Below are 22,483 nucleotides of genomic sequence, written 5' to 3'. Positions count from 1 at the left end.
CCAGGCAGAAGCCAAACTAACCAAATGAATAAGCATTATTGAACATGAATGAGTATTGCCGTGTAAGTGCTGCTTCACTCTCAATTACACTTTCTATGACTTTGCTGTTGCATGAGAGTAGAATGAATGGCCAGGTTGGATTTGTCCAGCAATTTGTGAACAGGATACACCTAGACAGTTTTCCACATTGCTGGGTAGATATCACCGTTGTCACTGTACAACTTGGTTAGTTTTGGATCACAAGTCTCCAAACTATTGAGAACGTTGGCAGAGTTGGTGACTTTTGTCACATACAGTGCCTTCAGTATTCTCTGATGTCATCTGGAGTGATTTGGTTGAGGACTGGTGGCTGTGATAATGAGGCCCTCAGGGGGAGGCTGAGAGATCACCCACTGAACACCTCTGACTGCTGACAGTTGCAAATGCCTCTCCCTTTTGCACTGATATGCTGGCTCCCCTATTGAGTCTTGCAGTCTTCTGTCAACTGGGGTCGAAGTTTTCCACCCAGAGTACATTTTGTCGCCCTTTGCACATCTTCCAAGTAGTAATGGGACTGGACTAGTAATCCAGACTGAGAACAGAAAGCAGTATCAACTCCCAAAGCCCATCACATTGTCAAGATCAAGCTTCGTGAGCTAATTATCAAAACCTCAAAACAATTAGCTTCTTAAGCTAATTTTTAATTATTCTAAATTATTCGAATAAACGTCTAATATTCTGGTGCGAAATAATATTCATTATTTTATTGTTTTAAATTATAGCAGTCAAATTTAATGAACTTCATGATGCACCATTGATTAAAATGGATCTTTATCATAAACGCTTTGTGTTTATAATGGTTTTACTGTTTTACTTAATATGTATATAACACGTGCGGTTATATTATGCATATTTTAATGAAAAGATAGGTGCAGGAAAATAGATCAAGTGTTTGGTCATTGCAATGCTGCAATTGTTTCTCAGAGCGGTGTTGCCCTGCGCCTTTAACACAAGCAGGCTCCTGCCTCTTTAAAAGTGATGAGTGTTGTTTTGTAGGAAGGGTCCCTTGACGACGCTTCAAAGCTGCGGCTCGAACACGAATTTCCGCGCATTGTCCGAGTCGTGATGAGGAAAAGGAAACGTGTGATCTGGGCTCAGCGCAGTATATAAAAAAAAGCCAGCAGCAGCTTCAGGGCCTTGCAGAGACAAGAGAGAGAGAGAGCGAGAGACAGAGTTGGCGACCCTGCTCCGTCCCCGAACCAATGTCAGCAACAATCGAGAGGAAATCGCTGGAAAATGCAGAGTGAGTTAAACTGCCGGCTCGTTTTCATTTGCGTTGCAAACCGCTGTAAAGGTGTAGAGATTGCACTCGATTCAGTCAAACCGATCAAGGATTGAACAATTTCCTCAAACATGGGTCCGTGCACACAGTCAGACCAGAGAGACACCATCTGATTGTGAGATTTCTAATCATCTCGATATTCTTGATTTCTACGAGACAACATAATGGCCTTACAACTAAAAGAAAAGCCCCTGATCTTAACCACTTGGGGTTTTGAAGATGGTAACATCTTACGGATTGCATTTATTTTCATTTTATTATTTCATAAACTTTACATTGACGCGCCAGAGACAATTCTTCCGCGACAGTCATGTACCATGCATCATTTCAGTTTTGATTTATTGGACATGTTTACTCATGTCTTTTGATCTGAGCAACTTTTAGCCCTTTAGCAGGACGGCGTTGTGGGAACTGTTTGATTCATACTCAATACATGTAAAAACCGAGTGAAGGGCGAGCGATATTCTTCACGGTAACCGCCACCGCGCCGCCCCCCGCAACAACCCCAACCTCCCCAGTTCACAAAGTGTATTTGATCTGCCACTTATCCGTTATCAGCGGACCCGTCACTTCAATATTAATATTTTGGAGCCGCTCTCTCTTTGGGGAATTCTCGTGACCTCTTCATATTTTAAGTTGAACTTCCCCTTCAGCCAGCTGCAAGGGAATGAACCCTCCAGCCATTTTTCTTTCATTTTAAACAAGCATTTTTTAGGCATATTGCTGAAATATGATGGAAAATGTGGTCACAATAGCACTTTTGAATCCGTAGTTTCTGTAATATATTTTCAATGCCAATATGTGAAAAGGACTAAATATTTTGCGTGCTTCTAAGCTGAGCTTCCAATTGAAGAATGCTTTCTAACCATCGTCTGTTTATTTAAGAAGATTGTGTAGCCTTAAACCAACATTGTTCTATCTTACAATAACAGTACATCGCTTATAATAATGCCCCTATCTCACTCATCTTTCTATTATCGATCCCTTTGGGACATCAACTGCTACACTGAAATTTTCAAGACACAGTTGTGAGTATAAGTATTTAAGGAAGCTTGGCTCATGGGTAATACTGTTGCTTTGGAATCGGAAAATTGAAGCATCAGACTCCATTCAGCTCAAAACCCAGACTGGCACTTGAGTACATTGTCGAGTTAGTTAAGTTAAAGTCACTATCGTCTGCCCAGACCGTTGGGATGCTCTCTCATTGAAGAGTGAGAGATGGCTGGTGATCATTTAATCTCAGGTGAGGGGAGAGGGTGAGAAGGAGAGTCTTCATGGTAACCTTAGCTGGTGTGAGAGTTGAATCCATTCTCGTGGTGCCACAGTGCACTGTAAACCAGCCGAGCTAAATGACCCCAAAATAGGAGCACTGTATCATTAAAGGCACTGTTCCTCAGATATAACATTCAAGCAGAGACCATTGGCCTGGTCAGCTGGATGTGACAATATTCTGTTCTATGATTTGTGGAAATGTTGGAGAGTTCTGGCTAATGTCCCTTCAGCCAATATCAAGATTATTTGTCATTTATCTTATTATTGTTGAAATTTTGCTCCTGCACTTCCCTCTGTGACAACAGTGATCAATTCACATAAGAAATAGGAGCAGGATTTGATACATGGAGTCTGCTTCACCATTAAATAAGGTTATGTCTGAGTTGATTGTGGCTCTGTGTCTGACAGCTATCAGAATTTTTGAGGCTATGAAAAGAACTATGCAAATGAATGTGTTTCCTTATGCAGCTTAAAATGAAACAAATATTTTCTTTGAAAGCCTATGACCAAGAAATACATTATAATGATCTTACAAACGAACTTGAAAAATTCTTCGTAAACACATAGAATGGTTACAAAAGGAGGTTGTTTGGTGTTTGAAGCATCTGCTTTCTCTTTGTAAGAATATTTCTTTAGCTTGTTCAACTTTCTTGCCCGTATTCTGAGATAACCCCAAGGAATTCCTGCAGCAGTGCTCTCGGAGGGAGATGATTAACCTCCAACAATGTTTGAGCTCCTTTGTGCTTGGTGTGACTCCACCCAGTAGGGAGATTTCCATGATTCTCTTTTTGTTTAAAGTTTTGCTCAGGTTTTTGATGCCACACTCAATTAAATGCCGCTTGATGCTAAGAACAATCTTTCTCACCTCATCTCCAGAATTCAACTCTTTTGTCAATGTTTGGATCAAGGCTGAAATGAGACCAGTCGCTGACTCATCCTGGCAAAACCCAAAATGTTCTTCTGCAATGAGCTTTTTTTTACTGAATGATGCTGCATGTCAACAGTACCTTCCTGCCACTCATCATCAACAATGCTTTTTAAATGATCCCTTGAATATGTGTACTGGTTTGGGTAAAACTTGCTACAGTTTCGTTCTCCACTACAAAGTGATGTCAAAATGAGCATAATAATTCCATCCAGAATGCTGACTGATACTCACTCATTTTAAACTAATCCTAGAATTAAACTGAAAAAGGTTATCTGCTGTGACTCATCAAAAACTGTAATCTTTTAATGAGAGGTACATAATGCGTGGTATTTCAAAAAGCTTTAACATATTTAAACATCTTAACATGGAATAATTTTAAAATATCATTGAAACGTAATGGAACAAAATTATATCCTCAGATGTTCGCAATGAAATAAGCTTGAATTATATTTGCTGTTATATTTAGGGACACATGATATCATGCACAGAGAAAAAGGTCCTGTGGATTGATATATAGGGGAGATCTTATAGAAACATATCAGATTATGAAGAGAATTGATAAAGTGGAGGCAGGGAGGTTGTTTCCACTAGCAGGTGAAACTAGGACTTTGGGGCATAGCCTCAAAATAAAGGGAAGCAGATGTAGGACTGAGGTCAGGAGGAACGTCTTTACCCAAAGGGTTGTGAATCTGTGGGATTCCCTGCCCAGTGAAGTGGTTGAAGCTACCTTGCTGAATGTTTTTAAGGCAAGGCTAGATAAATTTTTGAACAGTAAAGGAATTAGGGGTTATGGTGAGTGGGCAGTAAGTGGAGCTGAGTCTCAAAAAGATCAGCCATGATCTTATTAAATGGTGGGGCAGGCTCGAGGGGCCAGATGGCCTACTCCTGCTCCTGTTTTTATGTTCTTGTATGAAGCATCTAGCTGACACAAGTGCACCTGTACAAGTGTAAACCTGACTCATTGTCAGTGTCATTCTTCACACACTTGGGATTATTAGCACATATTACCCAAAAGCAGAATCACATCCAATGTTGGGACACTTTGTTTTGAGTTTTGCAAGCATGAGCTTGTTGGGTACAGTTAGATCCTTACTTGTAGCAAACAGCCAAAGGATTATGCTATTTGATGTGAACCTCCAGTCTTGTGAAACATCTTAAATGGCTTGATAGCAATATGCTTTTGGCGGCAAATACCAGTATTGTTGCTTGCATTATACCAGGATGAGACAGGTAGCTTCATCTGTTGCTCAACAGGGACAAGCAAGTAGTGACCAATCCAACCATCGCATGCTTGTGCACTCAGTGTCCAACATTAGATGTGATTATGAGGTTGGGCAGTGTTAACTGAATCATTTACCTCTGCAAAGAATTGCATTAACAATGGATTGTCAGTCAAGCTCACCACATGGTGCATTTGCATGTACTGGAGACTATATTTTATATTACACAGGACCCAATCCTTCACATGCAGAAAAAAATACACACTTTGCACTGCTTTTAACTCAATGTAATAAGTGACAGCCATCCTTAGGTTAATTCCTCAGGGTAATGCCTTTTCCAATCAGAGTTAACCTGCTGAGTTTAAAATGTAATCAAAGCTTGACTGCTAACTGTAAGCCATCATTAACTGGTGCATCCTCCATCAATCAGAATTAATCAGCACCATCCTCTTGCACATTGTAAATATTGTTTTCCCTTTTATATTTGTATTTCTTGTGAAATATGTTTTTGTGCATCTATTCTTCAGTATTTCCAAAGTATTTCTTAAATGGTAAAAGGTTAGAAAATGTAAAAGTACAAAGGAGTCTGGGTGTTCTCATCAATAAGTCACTGAACACTATCATAAAGATACAGCAGGCAGTTAGGAAGGCTGGTGATATGTTAGTCTTTATTGTAAAATGTTTTGAGTACAGGAGTAGTGATGTCCTGCTTCAATTATATAAAAATTTAGTTTGATCACACCTGAAGCACTGTGTGCAGTTTTCACGTGTTCATGATAAATTCCTATGATTAAGTACAATAAATGCAATATTTACAAGTTTGCAATGACACAAACTGCGCGAGTTGTGAGGAGGATGTAAAAACACTTCAAGGAGATTTGAAGAAGCTGGGTGAGTGGACAAAAATTAGGCAGATGGGACATAATGTAGAGAAAAACCATGTTATCCACTTTGGTAGCAAAAGAGAAATAAGAGTGTTAAGTGGTGAGCGGTTTGGAAATATTGAACTTGGAGAAGGTACTGGTGTGCCCTTGTTCACAGAATCTGTGAAATACTGTGGTGCAGAAGGAGGCTATTTTGCCCATTATATCTGCAGTGCTCTTCTAACGAGCATTTGAGTCACAGAAAGTTAATATTGGACCTAGAACAAGCAATTTAGAAGGCAAATGTTACAGAGAATTTGAATGTAGGAGCAGGATTCCTACTACACATTTAGAGCCTTGGTAAGACCACACCTTAGGCTTTGGTCTCCTTACCTATGGAAAGGTAAACTTAACATTGAGCAAGTACAATAAATATTCACCAAACAAATTCCTGGAATGGAGGGATTGTCCTATCTGGAATGATTAAATAGATCTAACCTTTCTTCTCCAGGGTTTAGTAGAATGAGAAGTGATCTTATTGAAACATGCAAAATTCTTAACCTGGCTCACCAGGGTAGATGCAGGAAGGATGTTTCCCTGAGTTGTGGGGCATCTAGAATCAGGGGACACAACCTCAGAAATCGAGAAAGGCCATTAAGGACTGAGATGAGGAAGAATTTCTTCACTCAGGTGATTGGTGCTTCTTTGGAATTCTGTGCTTCAGAGGGCTGTGGAGATTTGGTTGTTAGATATATTCACAACTGAAATTGACAGATTTCTACATGTTATGAATGTGAAAGAAAACAGGTGGTGTCGTGGACGGTGAAGAAGATTAACTCAGAGTACAATGGGACCTTGATCAGATGGGCCAATGGGCCAAAGAGTGACAGGTGGACTTTAATTTAGATAAATATGAGGTTTTGTTGCATTTTGGTAAAGCAAACCAGGGCAGGACTTATAAAGTTAGTGGTCGGGCCCTGGGGAGTGTTGCAAGTGCATTGTACCTTGAAAATGGAGTAGCAGGGTTAGACAGGATGGTGAAGAAGGTGTTTGGCACACTTGTCTTCATTGGTCAGAATCCTGAGTGGAGGAGTTGGGATGTCATGTTGTGGCTGTACAGGATATTGGCGAGGCAACATTTAGAATACTGCGTACAATTCTGGTGGAATTTTATGGGAAGAATGTTATTAAACTTGACAGGGTGCAGAAAAGATTTACAAGGATGTTGCTGGGACTGGAGGGTTTGAGTTATAGGTAGAGGCTGAATCGGCTGGGGCATTTTTGCCTGGAGTGTTGGAAGCTGAGGGGTGACCTTATGGAGGTTTCTAAAATCATGGGGAGCATGCATAGGGTGAATAGCCAAGGTCTTTTTTCAAGTATGGAGAGTCTAAAACTAGAGCACATAGGTTTAAGGTGAGAGGGAAAGACTTAAAAAGGACCTGGGAGGTAACTTTTTCACAAGAGGGTGGTGTATGTCTGGAACAAGCTGACAGAGGAAGTGGTGGAGTTGGGTACAATACAACATTAGAAAGGTATCTGGATGGTGTATGAACAAGAAGGGTTTAGAGGGATGTTGACCAAATGCTGTCAAATGGGACAATGTCAGAATGGGATATATGGTCAACATGGACGAGTTGGATCAACGTGTCTGTTTCTGTGCAATAAGACTCTCTGGCTCTATGACTATTTGGATAGTACAGGAAAATAGTTGTGCAGTCGATAATTGGCCATGATCTTATGGAATGGCGGAGCAGATTCAAAGGACTGTATAGCCTCCTCCTACACCAATTTCCCATGCTTTTTGATAGTTTCAGCTTTTAAGTGCCTGGAATGGAGTTTGAAAACACAGCCTTCTGATCTGAGAGGCATGTACGGTGCCATTAAGCTACTGCCACTGGTGTTTCTTAAACCAAATAGTAGTCGGCCATTTTCTCTTCCATCAAATCTGTTTGCAGAAATTTGCTGGCAAGTTGCAATTGATATATGATAATAAATTGGCAGCACTGCGGAATTACAGGGTTTCTAGTGAGGAACATATTGATTTCCTGAGGTATTTTAGTTCAAATTTTATTTCTGTTTGAAAATTCCATTGCTTCCAAACATATCAGATATTTGCCACCTTTTTAGACAGGCTTTAACTTTAATTCTGCAGACTGATAGAAACTGGGAAGTTAGTGTTAACTGCAGGGCGTGGTTCTTGCAACTGAGTTCAGAGTGGGTACCACACCTACTTTCCCTTTTGTTTGCAACAAAATGGAAAATATGTGTGTGAGAACAGAACTGCAATGTGGAAAGGAGATTCAAGCACTTTAATGATTGATCAAATTATATATCATCATAAATATGGAACAAAGATCACAATTAAAAAGCAAAGAAATCAAACGTGAAAGTTTAGTTACTCTTTTTCCATCTTGGAACGAGAGTCACCCATGCTGATTTAAGTTACAAGATTAAAGAAGTGATACATTTGTACAAAACATTATTTTGACAACCAGTAGAACACTGACAGCAGCTTTCCAGTTCCTAATTAGGAACGTGTACTGAAGCCATCAAAAGAGTACAGTGTAGCTGTGAGAAGATAATATAAGGGATGAGAAACTCTAGTAAAGATATGGTATTCAGATGGTCAAATTTATCAGGAAAGGTTGTACTAACTTGGTTTCTATTCTTTGAGTATGTTAAAGGAAAAAGAATAGCTAGAGAGAAAATAGGACCCCTTGAGGACCAAAGTAGACATGTACGTGTGGAACTGCAGGAGATGGGTGCAGTCCTCAATGAGTATTTCTCATCTGTTTACCGTGGAGAAAGGCAAGAAGACATGGGCACTTGGGAAGGTTCGTGGGGATATCTTGGGGATAGTGCATAAGACAGTAGAGGAGGTGTTGAAAGTATTAGAATGTATGAAGGTGGATAAATCACCTGGTCCTGATCAGATATATCGAAGAACCTTGCAAGAGGCTGGAGAAGAAATTGTGGGGGCCCTGGCTGATATTTTTGCATCATTATCCACAGGTGAGTTCCTGGAAGACTGGAGGGTAGCGAATGTTGTGTTCGAGAAGATTTAAAAAGAAAACCTGGGAATTATCGATCAATAAGCTTAACATCTGTGGTGGGAAGTTACTTGAGAAGATTCTGAGGGATAACATTCACATGCCTTTGGAAAGACAAAGTTTGATTTGGAGTAGTCAGCATGGCTTTGTGCATGGGAGATCATACCTCACAAATTTGTTAAAGTCCTTTGATAAAATGACCAGGAAGGTTGATGAAGGCAGGGCAGTAGACGTAGTCGACATGGATTTCAGTAACGCCTTTAGTAAGGTTCCACATGGTAGGCTTCTCTGGAATTTTAGATTTCATGGAATCCAAGGAGAGCTGGAAAATCGAATACACAATCAGCTTGATGGTAGGAAGCAGACAATTACAGTGGAAAGATGTTTGTTGAACTGAAGGCTTGTGAATAGTGGTATGCCTCAGGGGTCGATCTAGGCCCATCGCTATTTGTTATCTATATCAATGACTTGGATGAGAATGTACAAGGCATGAGTGGTAAGTTTACTGATGACCCTAAAATAGGTGTATTGTGGACAGTGAGGAAGGTTATCAGAAATTGCAGCAGGATCTTGATCAGCTGGGGATGTGGGCCGAGGAATGGCAAATGGTGTTTAATATCGATAAGTGGGAGACATTGCATTTTGGAAAGTCAAATCAAGGTAGGAGTTTCACGGTGACTGGTAGGGCTTTAAGGAGTGTAGCGGATCAGAGAGACCTTGGACTTCAGGCACACGGTTCTCCGAAAGTGGAGTCACAGGGTAGACAGGGCAGTGAAGGAGGCTTTTGGCACACTGGCCTTCATCAGTCAGGGCACTGAGTATAGAAGTTGGGAAGTTATGTTGCAGTTGTACAGGAAATTGGTGAGACCACACTTGGAGTATTGTGTTCCGGTTTGGTCATCTTGTAATTGGAAGGATGTTATTAAACTGGAAGATGCAGGAGAAACCTACAAGGATGTTAGCAGGATTCAAGAGACTGAGTTGGACAAAATAAGACTTTTTTCTTTAGAGTGTAGAAAACTGAGAGGGGATCTTATAGGAGTGTATAATATCATGAGAGGCATAGATAGGGTGAGTGCACTCAGTCTTTTTCCTAGGGCTGACGAATGGTGGACTAGAGGGCATCAGTTTAATGTAAGGGGGAAAGAATAAATAGGAACCTCAGGAGCAACATTATTTACACAGAGGGTGGCACGTTTACGGAATGAGCTGCCAGTGGAAGTGGTTGAGATGGGTACATGAACAACATTTAAAAGGCATTTGGATGAATACATGGACACAAAGGGTTTCGAAGGACATGGGCCAAGTGCAGGGAAATGGGGTTAGCGTGGGTGGACCAGTTTGGGCCGAAGGGCCTGTGTCCATGCCAATAACTCTATCCTTTGCATGCAAATTGTCGAAGAGATGATGTTGTCCTGTTGTAATTTTTAAAAAACAGGATTTGATAGGCTACGTATAGAGAAACAGTTTCCTCTTTTCTGTGTTTTAAGAACAAAGAGATAGAACCTTATTGAAGAATAACATCAGAAAGTACTCCTTCACCCAAAATACAGTATGATATGTGAATTCTGTGCCCAGAGTACTAAGGATAAAAGAAGAATGGGCACTTTCAAGTGTGAGATATCTTGTTAGCTATATGTATCAAAGGGACTGACAAAGATGAAAAGGGGAATTTGGGAGCAGATTTATTTTATTCCAGCTTTGCTGTTCCCTTGTTTCCCTTGAGAAGGCTGCCTTCTTGAATTGCCATGTTTGATGTAGTTACACCAATGATGGTGAGAGGGAAGAAGGTCTGGAATTTTGACAAGAGGAATGGTGATGGCAAGTGACTTCGAGGAGAACTTGCAGGCAATGTTGCCTCAGAAGGTCTACGCATACCAATTGGTGATCTGGCTCATTCATTTCTGCAGTGCACAGACCTCAGAAATGGAGACACTACCAGGAAGGTAGATGGCAAGTGATTTTATTTATATGTACCTGTTGCCTTTACCCTTCTGGATAGTAGTGGTTGTCAGTCAGAAGATGCAATCTAATGAACCTTGATGAATTTCTGCAGAGCATCTTGTAGTTCGTACATACTGCTGTTACTGCGTGTCAGTGGTCGGCGGAGTGTAAATTGAGGATGTGATGCCAATCAAGTGGGCTGCTTTGTCTTGGATGGTGTCAAGCTTCTTGAGTGCTGTTGGAGCTGCACTCATTGAGGCAAATGGTGAGTTAGCGAGTTTTGAGACGATTTGTAGCTCAGGTTGAGGTTCTGGATGTGAGTTTGCTCGCTGAGCTGGAAGGTTCGTTTTCAGATGTTTTGTCACCCTTCTAGGTAACATCTTCAGTGAGCCTCCGATGAAGCGCTGGTGTTATGTCCCGCTTTCTATTTATCTGGTTAGGTTTCCTTGGGTTGGTGATGTCATTTCCTGTGTTGATGATATCATTTCCTGTTCTTTTTCTCAGGGGACGGTAGATTGGTTCCAAATCAATGTGTTTGTTGATGGAATTCCGGTTTGAATGCCATGCTTCTAGGAATTCTCGTGCGTGTCTCTGTTTGGCTTGTCCTAGGATGGATGTGTCCACATTCCAACCGGAACTCCATCAACAAACACATTGATTTGGCGCCAATCTACCATCCCCTGAGAAAAATAACAGGAAATGACATCACCAACGCAGGAAATGACATCACCACCCCAAGGAAACCGAACTAGATAAATAGAAAGCGGGACATAACACCAGCGCTTCGTCGGAGGCTCACTAATGATGTTACCTAGAATGGTGACGAAACGTCTGAAAACGAACCTTCCAGCTCAGCGAGCAAACTCACATCCACAAGTGGTGAGTATTCCATCACACTCCTGACTTGAGCTTTGTTGATGATGGACTGCCTTGCAGGAGTAAGGAGGTGAGTTACGTACCACTGTATTCCTAGCCTCTGACCTGATCTTGATGCCACTGTGCATTTGACGCACTTTATATGGATAGACCAATTCCGTTATGGTTAATGGTAGTCCCCAGGATGTTAATGGTGGGGGGTTCACAGATGGTAATGCCATAGAATGTCAAAGGGCAATGGTTAGATTCGCTCTTGTTTGAGATTGCCTGGCACTTGTGTGGCACAATTGTCACTTGGCACAAGTAGCCCAAGTCAGGATATTGTCCAGTTCTTGCTGTGTTTGGACATAGACTGCTTCAGTATTTGAGGAGTTGTGAATGGCGCTGAACATTGTGCAGTCATTGGTTATAATTCTCACTTCTGATCTTATAATGGAAGGCAGGCCATTGATGAAGCAGCCTGTGGTTGAGCCAAGGACACTACCATGAGGAACTCCTGCAGGGATTTCCTGGAGTTGGGATGACTGACCTCCTGTAGCCACAACCATCTTCCTATGTGCCAGGTATGACACCAACAAGCAGAGGGAGTTCAATTGATCCCATTGCCTTCACTTATGCTGGGGCTCCTTGATGCCATACTGGATCAAAGGCAGACCTCATGTTATGGTCAGTCATTCTCACGTCCTCTCTGGAGTTCAGCTCTTTTGTCCACTTTTGATCCAAGCCTCTGATAAATTCAGGAGCCAAATGGCCCTGGCGGAACCCAAACTGAACATCACTGAGCAGGTTATTGCTGAACAGGTGCTGCTTGATAACACTGTTGAGAACCACTTCTATCACCATTTCCAATGATCAAGAGCAGACTAAAAGCGTGGTAATTGGCTAGGTTGGATTTATCCTACTTTTTGTGTACAGGATATACCCACACAATTTTCCAATTTGTCACATAGCTGCCAGTGTTGTAATTATACTGGAACCTGGTGTTGAGACGTGGCAGCCTCTGGACCACTATTAGCAGTACTATTGCCAGATTGTTGTCAGGGCCCAGAGTCTTTGTAGTATCCATTTCCTTCAGTCATTTCTTGAATCATGTGGACCGAATAGAATTTGCTGAAGACTTGCATCCGTGATAGTGGGAACCTCTAGAAAAGGCTGAGATGGATTATCCATTTGGCACGTCTGGCTGAAATTTGTTGCAAATGCTTCCACCTTATCTTTTACATTATATGCTGGGCTCCCCCATCATTGAGAATGAGGATATTTGTGAAGCTTTCTCCTCCAGAGAGTTGTTTGATTGTCTGTCATTGTTCACTACCGGATGTAGCTGGACTGCAAAGCTTAGATCTGATCTGTTGGTTGTAGAATCGCTGAAATCTACCTTTCACTTGCTGCTTATGCTGTTTTGCACACGAGTAGTCCTGTTATTTAGTTTCACCAGGTTTTCACCTTTTCTTTTTCAGGTATGCCTGGTGCTACTCCTGGCATGCCCTCTGCACTCTTCAGGGTTAATCCCCCGGCTTGATGGTAATGGTTGAGTGCAGGTTATGTCAGTCTGTGAGGTTGCAGCTGGCGTTGGATGTTGGCTTTAAGCTACACAGCTCCAACTAAGATGAACAGTAATACACGCCGCAGGATTAACTAATGGTTCCAGAAGTCACTGGCACCCATGGACCTCAGAGGTGCCTGCAGAAGAAAAATAAATTATCAGGAAGGCTGCTGATAGACAACCAGTTTTCAGTTGTTAGATCTGTTCAAAGCCTGTCCATTTAGCATGGTGATAGTGTCGCACAACACAATGGAGAGTATCCTCGATGTGAAGATGGGACTCCGTCTCCACAACGACTGTGCAGTGGTCACTCTTGCTGATATTGTCATGGACATGCAGACGAGGATTTAGCCAATTATGGTTTTTCTTCTTGTTAGTTCCTTCAGCAGCTGCTGCAGACCCAGTCTAGTAGCTGAGTACTTTACGATCAGGACAGCAGTGGTGCTGCCAAGCCTTTTTTAATGATGAGTGCATTCTGTGTCCTGTCCAGCCTCAGTGCCTCTTCCAAGCACTATTCTCTGGAAACTCACTATTTCAGACAATTCTCTGCTGTTGTGGAGGGAGCAGAGACATAATACAAACATTCCGATATAGGATTGAATAGCTGGCTTCAGTTTCTCCTGAGTATGACCTGCCTTGATTTGGATTTCGCAGCAGCCCGGGTGGGATTTATACATCGGCAGTTAACCAGAGACATGACTTCACAACCACTGCATATGCACAATGCATTTACATCTGTGCATTTAATGCAGAATCAAGTTTGCCTTTGTATTGACTCTGATTTGTGCAGGTAATTTGTCTTTAGCAAAAGCACTTCAGGTTTGAGAGATAGTAGGGACTGCAGATGCTGGAGAATCTGAGATAACAAGGTGTACAGCTGGATGAACACAGCGGGCCAAGCAGCATCAGAGGAGTAGGAAGGCTGAAGTTTCGGGCCTAGACCTTTCTTCAGAAATGGGGGAGGGGAAGGAGGTTCTGAAATAAATAGGGAGAGAGGGGGAGGCTGATAGAAGATGGATAGAGGAGAAGACAGGTGGAGAGGAGACAGACCAGTCAAAGAGGCGGGGATGGAGCCAGTAAAGGTGACTGTAGGTGGGGAGGTCAATAGGAGATAGGTCAGTCCAGGGAGGACGGGCAAGTCAAGGGGGCAGGATGAGGTTAGTAGGTAGGAAATGGGGGTGCAGTTTGAGGTGCGAGGAGGGGATAGGTGGGAGGAAGGACAGGTTAGGGAGGCGGGGACGGCTGGGCTGGTTTTGGGATGCGGTAGAGGAAGAGGAGATTTTTTAAGCTTGTGAAGTCCACATTGATACCATTGGGCTGCAGGGTTCCCAAGTGGAATATGAGTTGCTATTCCTGCAACCTTTGGGTAGCATCATTGTGGCATTGCAAGAGGCCCAGGATGGACATGTCGTCTGAGGAATGGGAGGCAGAGTTGAAATAGTTCGCGACTGGGAGCTGCAGTTGTTTAGTGCAAACCGAGCATAGATGTTCTGCAAAGAGTCCCCAAGCCCCTGCTTGGTTTTCCCGATGTAGAGGAGGCCACAATGGAAACAGCGGATGCAATGTACCACATTAGCAGACGTGTAGGTGAACATCTGCTTGATGTGGAAAGTCTTCTTGGGGCCTGGAATGGGCGTGAGAGGGGAGGCGTAGGGGCAGGTGTAGGACTTCCTGCTGTTGCAGGGGAAGGTGCCGGGTGTGGTGCTGCTGGAGGGGAGTGTGGAGCGGACAAGGGAGTCACGGAGAGAGTGGTTCTTCCGGAAAGCAGATAAGGGTGTGGAGGGAAAAATGTCTTTGGTGGTGGGGTCGGATTGCAGATGGCGGAAGTGTCGGAGGATGATGCGTTGGATCTGGAGGTTGGTGGTGGAACCTTCTTCCCCTCCCCCAGTTCTGAAGAAGGGTCTTGGCCCAAAACATCGGCCTTCCCGCACCTCTGATGTCACTTCAGGTATGAGGCTGGTCCACTATTCACTCCAAAAGACAGTCAATAATTAAAGCAAGCGCCATTCATAATTTCTCCTAAATTTTCATCGCGTAACAGGCAAAATGGTTCTGAAAGAATTTGTCCAGTGATTGAGTGTTGTGTATTGTTCGGGTGTGTCCAAATTTCAGTTTCAGCAGACATAAAGTCTTGAGTCCACTGAACAGGTGATGATACTGTGGCTGTTCCAGTATCTGCTCTACCTATTCAAACTTACTGAAGGAAACTGTAAGTGTTAAGTTACAGCTTCTACATACAATTTCGTGGAATGGAATTTCTGCCAAAACTGATGCGCTATATTGCCTTCTTTACAAATGTAACGGTTGAAGTTTGCACAAAATGTTCAGTCAATTAAACAATGACGGAAATCACAGCAGCATTTTTATTCTTAAATTTTGTAGTTTATTTGACAGATGCCACAATCCATTATTGGCACAAAAAATGTCAAGACGGTCAGGTAGGAAGTATTTGATCTCATGTCATATCTGCTTATAGAAACAAAAAAATATAAAAAAAAGAACAGGACTTGGCCACTCAGCCTTCAATAGGATCATGGCTGATAATCAAAATGGCACCGGAGCACGGTGACATACTCCATTTCTGACTATTTATTTGTTAAATGAAACAACAATGAATCAATCAAATTGAATCCATTCTAACGTCGGTACCCTGTTCCTGCTTTTGCCCCCTGACTTTTGTTCCCTTTAGCCCAAAGAACTATCATCTTCTTCAAAACATTTAATGTTTTGACCTAAATCGCTTTCTATGGCAGAGAATTCCACCTGCTGACCACTGTCTGGATGAAGAAATTTCTCCTCATCTCAAAGGCTCATGATCTTCTCTCAAAAAAAGAATTTGTCTCATCTTTGTTTAAATGGATGACTAGTTCCAAATTCTTCCACATGAGTCAACACCCTCTAAGACCTCTCAACATCTTATATGTTTCAGTGAAAATCATCTTGATAACCATGTATTTGTGTAAATGTAGATGAGAAAACTCTATATGCTTGATGTAAATTCCTGCTGCGTTCACCGACACAAATTAAATTTTCACAGGTTGCAGAGCAAGTACTAAAAAGAAATAGGCATTTCAGATAAGATGGCTGAAGATGTGCTGAAGGAAGTTAGAAAAAGGACACCTCATGTAAATGTACTTTATAAGAGAATATTTTAATCACATCATAAAGGAACATCCCAAAAATAAATTTTGCATTTGCACCCCAAGACAGGTCTGAGCCAGTTGACTGTTTTGAAATGTAATCATCGGTGTTATGGAGCTATTTATGCTCACAGCTCAGTCCCAGAAGCTGATAATGAATACATAACCAGTTTATCTCATTTCAAAGGTGTTGCTTGAGGAACGTCTGTTGGTTTCATTTCTGTAAGAACTTCTTCCTCTTCCTCCAACAATATGGGCTATGGAGTTAAGGCTGGAGAATGGGACTGGCTGTGTAGTTGTTTCAGAAGCTGAAATAGTAATGATGGGCCAAATGGCCTCCTTCTGTGCTGTAAAGTTCTGTGAACTTAATATCGTTGAACATTTTACAATTGCCTGAACACTGGTTTAAAATTGTATCGGAATGACAGCCCCAATTGTTTTTCCCCCTGATTTTGGGTGCATAGACAGGGGGAGAATTACCAGCACCTCCTTTGAAAAAGCCCACCCACCCACGCTCCCCATTTTCATGCCCTGTGGTTCGGGAGTTTGGATTGAAAGTTGGAACAACAGCAAAGTTGCTGGAAAAGCTCAGCAGATCTGGCAGCATCTGTGGAGAAGAAAACAGAGTTAATGTTTTGGGTCCCGTGATTTATGTTCCTGATTTACGGCATCTGCAGTTCTTTTGGTTTTTATTTTGGATTGAAAGTTGGGCTGGCTGACCCGAAAATAGTTGGGGAAATTGCAAGTTGCCAAGACAGGCTAGACACATGAAGGAAGCCCAGTTCTCTAGAGGGGGTTTCTGACTTTCCAAAAGAAATACACTTTGAATAGAGCTGCTGTGATGGGTCTGCACTGCGCTGTCTAAGTTCCAAGTCGCAAGGTTACCAAAATGGCCATTAAAATGGGCAGCTGCCCTCTGAAACTATGCGTGGAAAGCCTAAGATGACACCACTCCCACGGAAATGGGGAGAGCTAGATTGAGGTTGAAGTCCCATCTCCAGCCAATGGACACTCCACAGGATCGCTGACATCAATCGGAATGAGTTCTCATTGTTGGCAGTGTGGAAGATTTGAAGGGACACGAGCCCACACTCGGGTCAACACTAGCCTACAGATTGGTTTGTATTTACCCACTCATGTGTACTGGCCAGAACTTTGTTTCCTGTGGAACACGTCAGTCCATGGCCCACCTGATATGGATTGTAGTTTTGGATGTCCAGCACTTTGTCTAAAAAGTACAAACGTAAAATATAAAAATTCCACATGCCCCATTCATGTCAATGCACATGACCTAATTCCCTGGACAGATCCAACTCGGCCCTTCACACTCACTATGTGCCACTCTGTGCCCCTCCATCTGTGTCCAGGATCTCTTATCTATCTTGTGAAACTGAGTGCCTACTTCTTTTCTCCCTTTAACTAAATGGAAAGGCGATGGTCAAGTGGTATTATTGCTGAACTATTAATCCAGAAACTCAGCTGATGTTCTGGGGACCTGAGTTTGATTCCTGCCACAGCAGATGGTGGAATTTAAATTTAAGTTTTAAAAATCTGGTGCTAAGGGTCTGATGATGACCATGAGACCATCGGCAATCGTCGGAAAAACCCATCTGGTTCACTAATATTGTTGAGGGAATGAATTCTGTCATCCTCACCTGGCCTGGACTATGAAGCTGCAGCAATCTAGCTGACCCTCAAATGACCTCTGAAATTGGCATAGCAAGCTACTCGGTTCAAGCACAGCTCGGGATGGGCAATAAATGCTGGCCTGTCAGCAATGCCCACACCTCACAAGTGAAGAAAAAGAAAACTACCATCCCATTACATCTTGTATCTGTAAACACACAGGAGAAAAATAAGTTTCTATTAAAAGATTCATCTAAAAGTTGTATAGTGCACTCTGTTGAGAAAAACACTGTCAATCTTTAAACAGGCATTTTGGCAAATCTTGACAGGTCTGACATGTTTTGACAGGCCTTTATGTATTTGGCAGGTCTTTCACAGGATTAAGAGTTCCAAGCGGTTTATGCATTTTTTTTGCATTCAGTCCTTTCTTAACAATCTCAAAGGGTATCTAACAGTTTCCAAGGATGCTTAAAGCTCCATCAAATGGTATCTGAAACCCCCTCCCAATGAACAATCTCCACCCTTCTCACCATCCTAAAGGTATCCAAATGACCCCAGCCTTGACATGTCTTGGGACCATATTCATAAGGGTAGCCCAGTTTTCCACAGGGGTGTTCTGACTTTCCAAAAGAAATACACTTTGAACAGAGCTGCTGTGATGGGTCTGCACTGCGCTGTCTAAGTTCCAAGTAGCAAAATAGCCATTAAAATGGGCAGCTGCCCCCTGAAACTACGCATGGAAAGCCTAAGATGACACCACTCCCACGGAAATGGGGAGAGCTAGATTGAGGTTGAAGTCCGATCTCCAGCCAATGGACACTCCACAGGATCGCTGACATCAGTCGGAATGAGTTCTCATTGTTGGCAGTGTGGAAGATTTGAAGGGACACGAGCCCACACTAGGGTCAACACTAGCCTACAGATTGGTTTGTATTTACCCACTCATGTGTACTGGCCAGAACTTTGTTTCCTGTGGAACACATCAGATCATGGCCCACCTGATATGGGCCGTTGATAACAAGGTATGGAGCTGGATGAACACAGCAGGCCAAGCAGCATCTCAGGAGCACAAAAGCTGACGTTTCGGGCCTAGACCCTTCATCAGAGGGGGGGATGGGGAGAGGGAACTGGAATAAATAGGGAGAGAGGGGGAGGCGGACCGAAGATGGAGAGAAAAGAAGATAGGTGGAGAGGAGAGTATAGGTGGGGAGGTAGGGAGGGGATTGGTCAGTCCAGGGAAGGCGGACAGGTCAAGGAGGTGGGATGAGGTGGTAGGTAGGAAATGGAGGTGCAGCTTGAGGTGGGAGGAAGGGATGGGTGAGAGGAAGAACAGGTTAGGGAGGCAGAGACAGGTTGGACTGGTTTTGGGATGCAGTGGGGGGAGGGGTCGAGCTGGGCTGGTTCATGGGCCGTAGTTTTGTTTACATGCAGCTGGCCAGCTTCGTGAGTTTGCTTGGGAATCCCAGAGTGACGAGAGTGAAACTTTGCAGACATTGTATTACTTGGAGTAACTCTTGGCTGGGTCATGAAGTGAAAGGGGGATCTTAGGTGAAGAGTGGGGGAAATTAGGTGAGGAGAGAGAATCTGGGGAAATCGAGGGGAGGTGACGAGTTTGGAGGATTCCGTGAGGTGCAAGTTTTTTTTGGGAGGAGAGAGATTATTTTGTCTGTTGAAGTCTATGCTGTTTGTGGGGCTTGAGAATCAAAATCCAAATCAAATCCCCCGTACCATGTGCAATCAAGAAAACCTGTTTTTTTTCTCCCTGTTCTTGCATGGAAAGTAATACCACTGGCTAGGCCAGCATTTATTGTCTATCCCTAGTTGCCCTCGTGGTCATGAGCCATCGCTTTGATCCACTGCACTTCTCCTTGTAACTTGTAAGAAAGGGAGTTCCAGGATTTTGTCCCAGTAACAGTACACAAATGGTAGTTTTGGGTAAAACATCTTTGTGGATTATGAAGTGAAAGTCAGAACTGCCGATGTTGCAGTCTGAGACAAGAAGGTGTGAAACTGGATGAACACAGCAGGCCATGCAGCTTCAGAGGAGCAGGAAAGCTGATGGGCCCTTCTTCAGAAATGGGGGAGGGGGAAGGGGACTCTGAAATAAATAGAGAGACGGAGAGGCAGTGATACAAGGTGGATAGAGGAGCAGATAGGTTGAGAGAAGACGGACAGGTCAAGGAGGCGGGAATGAAGCCAGTAAAGGTGAGTGTAGGTAGGGAGTTGGGATGGGGGTTGATCAGTGAGGAGGGAGGGGCGGGTAGGTGAGAGGGAAGACGGACAGGTCAAGGAGGTGTGGATGAGAGGGGGCTGCTGGTCTTGGGATGAGTCATGGTGGGGATATTTTGAAGCTCGTAAAGTCCACACTGAGACCATTGGGTTGTAGGGTTCCAAGGCGGAATATGAAGTGCTGTTCCTCCAGTTTTCAGGTGCTGTCGTAACACTAGGGGAGGCCCAGGATGGACATGTCGTCCAAGGAGTGAGAGGGGGAGTTGAAGTGGTTCGCGACTGGGAAGTGTTGTTTGTCGCGAACCGAGTGTGGTCTCCGAGCCTCCGCGTGGTCTCTCCCAATGAAGAGGAGGCATAATCGGGAACAGTGGATACAATATACTGCATTAGGAAATGTGCAGGTGAACATCTGTTTAATGTGGAAGGTTTTCTTGGTGCCTGGGATGGGGGTGAGGGGGTAGGTGTAGGGGCAGGTGTGGCACCTCCTGCGGTTGCAGGGAAAACTGCTGGGGCTGGTAGGGCTAGTGGGAAGTGTGGAGCGGACGAGGGAGTCGTGGAGAGAGCGGTCCCTCTGGAAGGCAGGTAAGGGTGGGGACAGAAATACTCCTGTGTAGTAGGATCAGATTGCAGGTGGCGGAAATGGCGGAGAATGATGAATTGAATATTGGCCAGATATCTCCTGTATTGGAGCTCCCCCTGCAGGCTTTCATGGAGTATTATGTCCATCTGAAATATTCTGCCAATTTGATCCTCTGCCTCAAAGAATAAATTGTTTGGCTTGCTAGAGTATACGTACAATTGCACCAACCACAGGTGGTACTTTGCACCCTTTTCGTCTAAACATGAAACAAACACTTGCATGTTCTCATGCCAACATTTTTATCTCTGGCCTGCTGCGGTGCTCCAGCAAGGCCCAACCAAGCTGAGTTACATCTCACCTTATACTTGGGAACCTTAAAGCCTTTAGGATTCAACATTGAGTTCAGAACACGAACACCTCCATCCATGTCCTTCACCCATCCCCATGCCCTGGGCGCTGTGCGATTTGGCTTGCTTTTAGCACACTCTACCAATTTTCAGTCACTCCTAGTCCCCTACATTATCACCTACCTAAGCTTTTCTTCTTTCTTGGCTACCAACAATCATATTGTCTGCCTGACTTTGTTTTTCTCTCTCTGTGCTCCATCTCCGCCTATCTGCCCATTTCTTTCTTCCCCTCCTCGCCCACCTCCTGTTATCAGCATAAATACCATTTTTCACTCGCTGCTATCAGTTTTGAAGAAGGGTCACTGGACTTGAAATGTTAATTGTGTTTTTTGTTTCCACAAATGCTGCCAGAACTTTCTCCAGTAATTTCTACTTTTGTTTCAGATCTCCAACATCAACAGTGCTTTGTTTTATATCATAAATACTTACAAAGGGGCTGCTGGATCAGAAACAGGAGAAGAAAAGCTTGTTGACTTTCACCTTCCTAATTCAAAAGTTAAATTGTTTAGAGTAGCATCTTGACACTGTGCTCAGACTTTAACTTAAATTGCCTCTAACTTAAGTTTCTTCTTTACAGAGAGCCAGTGGATGAGGTTTTACAGATACCTCCTTCCTTATTAATGTGTGGGGGTTGTCAACAGAATATTGGAGATCGTTATTTCCTGAAAGCAATTGACCAGTATTGGCATGAAGACTGTCTGAGTTGTGACTTGTGTGGCTGTAGACTGGGAGAAGTGGGGAGGAGATTGTACTACAAACTAGGCAGAAAGCTGTGCCGAAGGGACTACCTCAGGTATGACAGCTTTATTTACTACAAATTATTTCAATTTTTATTTAAAACCGAAGATTCTGCATGTAAAAGTAATGCTTCACCATTGGATGAAAAACTTTGAGTGTGTAACTGTTTAAATTCTGCACTGCTAGGTAAATGAGCAGAACTAGACCAGGAAATTACATGCAAAAATTTGACATTAATATTTCGTTGTGATCAGTACTTTACATTCATGTCTCATTCATGTCTTATTTCAGTGGTGGGCAAATTATTGGAAGGAGCTCTGAGAGATAGGATTTATGATCACTTGGAAAGGCACAGTTTGCTTCATGATGGTCAGCATAGATTTGTGAGGGGTAGATCATGCCTCACAAATCTTACTGAATTGTTTGAAGAGGTGACCAAACAGATGGATGAAGGTGGAGTGGTGGATGGGGTATACATGGATTTAAGTAAGGCATTTGATAAGGTTCCGCATGGTAGGCTCATGCAGACAATAAGGAGACATGGGATAGGGGGAAATGTGGCAGATTGGATTCGGAATTGGTTGACCCTTAGAAGATAAAGGGTGGTAGTGGACCGAAAATACTCCGCATGGTGCTCAGTTACGAGTGGTGTACCACAAGGATCTGTTGTGGGTCCTCTTCTATTTGTGATTTTTGTAAGTGATTTGGATGAAGGAGTCAAAGGGTGGATTAGCAAGTTCGCA

At 43.1% G+C, this 22,483-nt stretch overlaps 1 protein-coding gene across 1 annotated transcript in view; it reads left to right on the top strand.

Moving 5' to 3' along the window:
* Window positions 1-420: 420 nt before the first annotated feature.
* lmo2 (LIM domain only 2 (rhombotin-like 1)) overlaps window positions 421-22,483 on the top strand; it is a 32,996-nt gene continuing 10,933 nt past the window's right edge. The window contains exons 1-3 of the mRNA XM_048545301.2: window positions 421-630; window positions 1,036-1,282; window positions 21,580-21,795. Of these exons, the coding sequence (XP_048401258.1) occupies window positions 1,242-1,282; window positions 21,580-21,795 (257 nt within the window). The 5' untranslated portion in view covers window positions 421-630; window positions 1,036-1,241. The remainder of the gene's footprint in view (window positions 631-1,035; window positions 1,283-21,579; window positions 21,796-22,483) is intronic.

This window comes from Stegostoma tigrinum, chromosome 17 (genome assembly GCF_030684315.1).
Source record: "Stegostoma tigrinum isolate sSteTig4 chromosome 17, sSteTig4.hap1, whole genome shotgun sequence".
In the NCBI taxonomy this organism is placed as follows: Eukaryota; Metazoa; Chordata; class Chondrichthyes; order Orectolobiformes; family Stegostomatidae; genus Stegostoma; species Stegostoma tigrinum.
Note: the sequence above shows the minus strand (reverse complement) of the source record. Positions and strands in the feature narration are given on the sequence as shown.